This window comes from Crocuta crocuta, unplaced genomic scaffold (assembly GCF_008692635.1).
Source record: "Crocuta crocuta isolate KB4526 unplaced genomic scaffold, BGI_CrCroc_1.0 scaffold181, whole genome shotgun sequence".
NCBI lineage: Eukaryota > Metazoa > Chordata > Mammalia > Carnivora > Hyaenidae > Crocuta > Crocuta crocuta.
Genome location: NW_027527952.1, coordinates 1,101,081 through 1,105,045, shown reverse-complemented (window position 1 = coordinate 1,105,045; position 3,965 = coordinate 1,101,081). Strand labels below are relative to the sequence as shown.

At 46.4% G+C, this 3,965-nt stretch overlaps 1 protein-coding gene across 3 annotated transcripts in view; it reads right to left on the bottom strand.

Annotated features, from left to right (window-relative positions):
- The window catches only part of FST (follistatin), a 5,403-nt gene extending 4,089 nt beyond the window's left edge, over positions 1–1,314 (bottom strand). For all 3 annotated transcript variants that reach the window (XM_077752504.1, XM_077752505.1, XM_077752506.1), the window contains exon 1: positions 1,163–1,314. In XM_077752504.1, coding sequence (XP_077608630.1) covers positions 1,163–1,247 — 85 coding nt within the window. In that variant the 5' untranslated portion in view covers positions 1,248–1,314. The remainder of the gene's footprint in view (positions 1–1,162) is intronic.
- Positions 1,315–3,965: the final 2,651 nt, after the last annotated feature.

The window sequence follows — 3,965 nt, the reverse complement described above, 5'->3', positions numbered from 1 at the left end:
TCTTTCGAAATCTCCAAGGGCAGCTTTTCCCGGCGCCCACGTCCGCGGCACCCAGGCAGCGCCTCGCCCGGAAAGGTGCGGGCGGCGAGGGGCAGTGCCCAGGGGGGCAGTTTACAATACACTCCAGACGGTAACGCTAAAGCAAGCAAAGTTACACGTCTGTCTCCAGAAAAGTGTAGGGGAAAAAAGAACGGGGGCGGGGGGCGGGCTTCCTACTATTTCACAGCAACATCTATCCCATATCTACCGAGAGAAATCTTTGCGAGTAATTTTCCCTCCTTCCTTCCCCCTTCTCAGGTTCGCATTTTGGTCAGGAAGACTTCTTACGGAGCATCAATACAATTTGAACAATAATTGGACCGCAAGCTGCTATTAGGATTATTTTTAAAAATTGTGCCCGAAGACTAATTGAAATAAATTTAATGTAAAAAAAAAACCCCAAACTTTAGAAATTTGCTCTTAATGCATCTCAGAAATTAAAGAAGTTGTGAGGTCCTCACCGTTCTCCATAAAGTTAGTCGGAGGAATGAGGCACAGGAAAAAAAAAATTGTAAACTACTCAAAACAGTCCGGGGTAATTTTTTTTTTTTTTTTTTTTTGCGGGGTTGGGGGGAGGGGGTTGGAAGAAGCATCCACTAGGCAGAAAGCTACTTCCCTCTAAAATTTTCAGCACCCACATCTCCAAGTTTGGGCAAAGTTGCTGAAACCACGTCCCCCGTCTACTGAAGAAATTTCAGTATCTACCCCCATCTCCCAGTCATTTTTTAAAGTATCCAAAAGATGTGGGAGGGAAAGAGGTTACAATGCAAATGGATCGGCTGAAATCTCCAGGCTACCGATGCCTGTCCCCTCCTTCAGAGCCAAAACAGGGGAGATAACATCTAAACTCATTATGTCCAGAACTTGAAGCATCTAACCCTAACTACTGAGAGAGACTCCAGCTTACTCCCTTTCCTTTTAAAGGATAACCGCGCTCCAAACTCGGCTGGCAGTCCTAAAGTGTCACTGCCGTGAGTTTTCCCACTCCGCTCCATCCCGGAGTCGCTAAGTTGGTCCAAAATCTTCCGAGAGCGGCGTTGCTTAGAACGGACCCGGTGCAGACGACAGTAAAGTACAAGCCCCCGCCCGCAGCCGAGCCTCCAGCGCATCCCCCCTCGCTTACCCTGGGCGCTGCGGTCCTCCATGAACTGGCAGAGCAGCAGCAGCAGGAGGCACAGCCCGCCGGGCTGGTGCCTGGGACCCACCATCCTGGGGGCACACGCGGGGCGAGGCGTGCGGCGGCGCGGGCAGCGGGCGCGGCGGCGGGCGGCTCCGNGCAGTCTCCCAGTGTGTGGGGCAGTGGGAGGGCGGCCGCGAGCGAGGGTGTGCGCGGCTCCTTGGGGGTGGGGAGCTTTTAAAAGTTCAGTGTGAATCAGGTGACNGCCAGGTTTTGTGTCTGGGTCTGTGCGAGCCCGACTTTCCGGTCACCCCCCGTTCGGAGTTGGGGCTACGAACCCAGCGCCGGCGCCTTCCACCTTGGCTGAGCGGGGCCGAGACGCGGCCCTCGGTCTCGACGAGTCACAAGCAAACAAAAATGTTTAACACCTCGGGCCCGGCCTCCCCCCGTCACAGTCTCGCCCTCTCCCTTTCTTTTCTCCCCTTTCACTTCGCGGCGTCTGGAGTCGGAGCCTGGAGCGGGGGCGCCGACGTAGGCGGTCTGCCCCCCCCTCCCCGGCTCGGAGACTCCCCAGTTTCTGTCCTGTGTGTCTGTGTCTCTCTCAGTCTCCTTCCCAGCTCGCTCGCTCTCCTCCCTCTCTCCGTCTCTCTCGGTTCGCGGAATAAAAAAGATTGCAACATCGATAATGAACTTCTGTAGCCTCAGTTTATTAAGCACAGTGCCTGGCATTCTTCGCTGAAAGTTGGCGGGTCTCTCATTTATAACATTTTTGGCACTGCTGAATGAAACTGAGGAGGCGATATTTCCTTTTATATAAAACGATTACTTCACGGAAAATGCTATATTGTTTATTCCAAAGCTGCCTTTTAAATTTCCATTCTTTTCGCTTCTGGAGCCCGAAGGACAACAGACAGCGAAGTATGCAGACAAAATTCTTGGACNCCCCCCCTTTCCACATCTGCAAATAATTCAGTGATAACAGATTTTTTTCCACCAACTGCAGGAGATAGTGCTAATCTTTTAATAAAAGATCCCATTACAATGGGATCTGTCTGGACAGACTATAATAGATCCCGAAATACAGCCGTGCTAATATTAGAAGACAGTTGTTTGGGTGCCTCTCAGACGGGCCCAAGCCCCCCTTTGAAAGTGGGCATGAATCACAAAGCCCCGCGGCCGCCGCACCTGCACCGCGCGCATTCGGTGCAGCAGGCTGGTAAAAACGGGTGACCTCGCCGCTGCTTTTCGCTTTATAATTACCGTCCTGAGGACGGGAGAGGAGGGGTGCGGGCGGTCTGGGGTGGGGGGCTGGGTTTCTGCTGACTTCAGACGGCTCTGGGGTCTCCACATCTTCCTTAATATTTCCAGATTTCTTCTCTCTCTCTCTCTCCCCTCTGGTCTTTTTCCCTCCTGTCCGCCCACCCCTTCTCTTTTTCTCTTTCCCTCCCTCATCCCCGAGTCTGCTCAAACTCTCCCCCCTCCCTTCCCTCTTTCTTTCCCGTCTTCCTTTCTCTCTTCCCTCCAACGAAGCATTAATGTAGAGTTGTTTAGTGCCCTCTAATGGCAGACGACATTAACAATTAATAGCAAACTGTCCCCATTGCCGGAGCCGCCACTCAATGGCAGAGTTCCAAAGTTGAATTTATTTCTTCTTTTTTTCAGGAAGGTGGATATAGTGCTTATATATAGTAAAGTGCTGGAGGGAAAGTTTGTTTTCTTCCCTTCAAGTCTTTTTTCCCAAGGAAAACAGCCGGAAAAAAAGGGGAAAGCTAACAATAATTGTTATGTGACTTTTTTATGTATGTAAAAATTTGTCTTAATAGCAGCTTTTGTTTTAGCTGGGTTTATCAAACCGTGTATCTAGAATTGGAAAATAAATTAGATATTCTAAATACATAAAGAGATCTTAGATGGTAGATGGTCGGATTCTATGGCAGTGCTACCCATAGCCATTAAAAAATTTTAAGACCCAAATGTAATTATATGAATTTATATTTGTTCCCTGTTTAAATACATTTATTGGTTCTAAATCTACTGTAGTCTCTTAAAGCTTTGAAAATCTGACTGTAATTAGATTTTATAGCCTAGGACCGTATGAAACATTAAAATTTTACTTGTGGTTGGTCATATATGAAGTCATCTTGCTTAGCGGAACATAGGTTCATATTTTAATCCTTGGTTTATTTTTCCCAATCCTTTTGGAAAGATGATTCTAGAGACCATAATTTCTTCATATTTATAACATGTAGCAATGAAAACAGTGATGTAGCTTGCAAGTTCTTACTAGATTTAACTTTTTCAACTACATGTGCTATATATACAGTATGATGATATAAAAAGAGCATAACAGTTATATATAATATGACTTTTTGGGGGGATCTATATGACTAAATAAAAATTGTAATAGAGTCAGTTTTTGGGGGGTTAATAAAAATATTTATCTGGATTTTTGAGCAAAAGTATTTGGTTTATCTAGGTAGTTAATTTATATATAGAGAGACAACTGGTGTCATAAACACTAAATTCTTATAACCCAACTATGTGTCTACACAGTTCTGTATGATGGGTAAAAAGTAAAAATTCTGATTCTATTTTATTTTTTTGTCTACATAATGCCAAATACTTGGACTGGTCATTTGACTAAATCAACTGCATTGACTAGTTGCTTTGGAATCACGTAATTGTTTAGGTTGGCCAAAACAGATGCAGGAGCTCTCTCTGTCCAAAAAAAAAAAAAAAAAATGCCACCTATCCTGAGTGCACCAGTACTAGAGGCAGACCCAATACAGGATTGCTTCTCGCCCCAGTG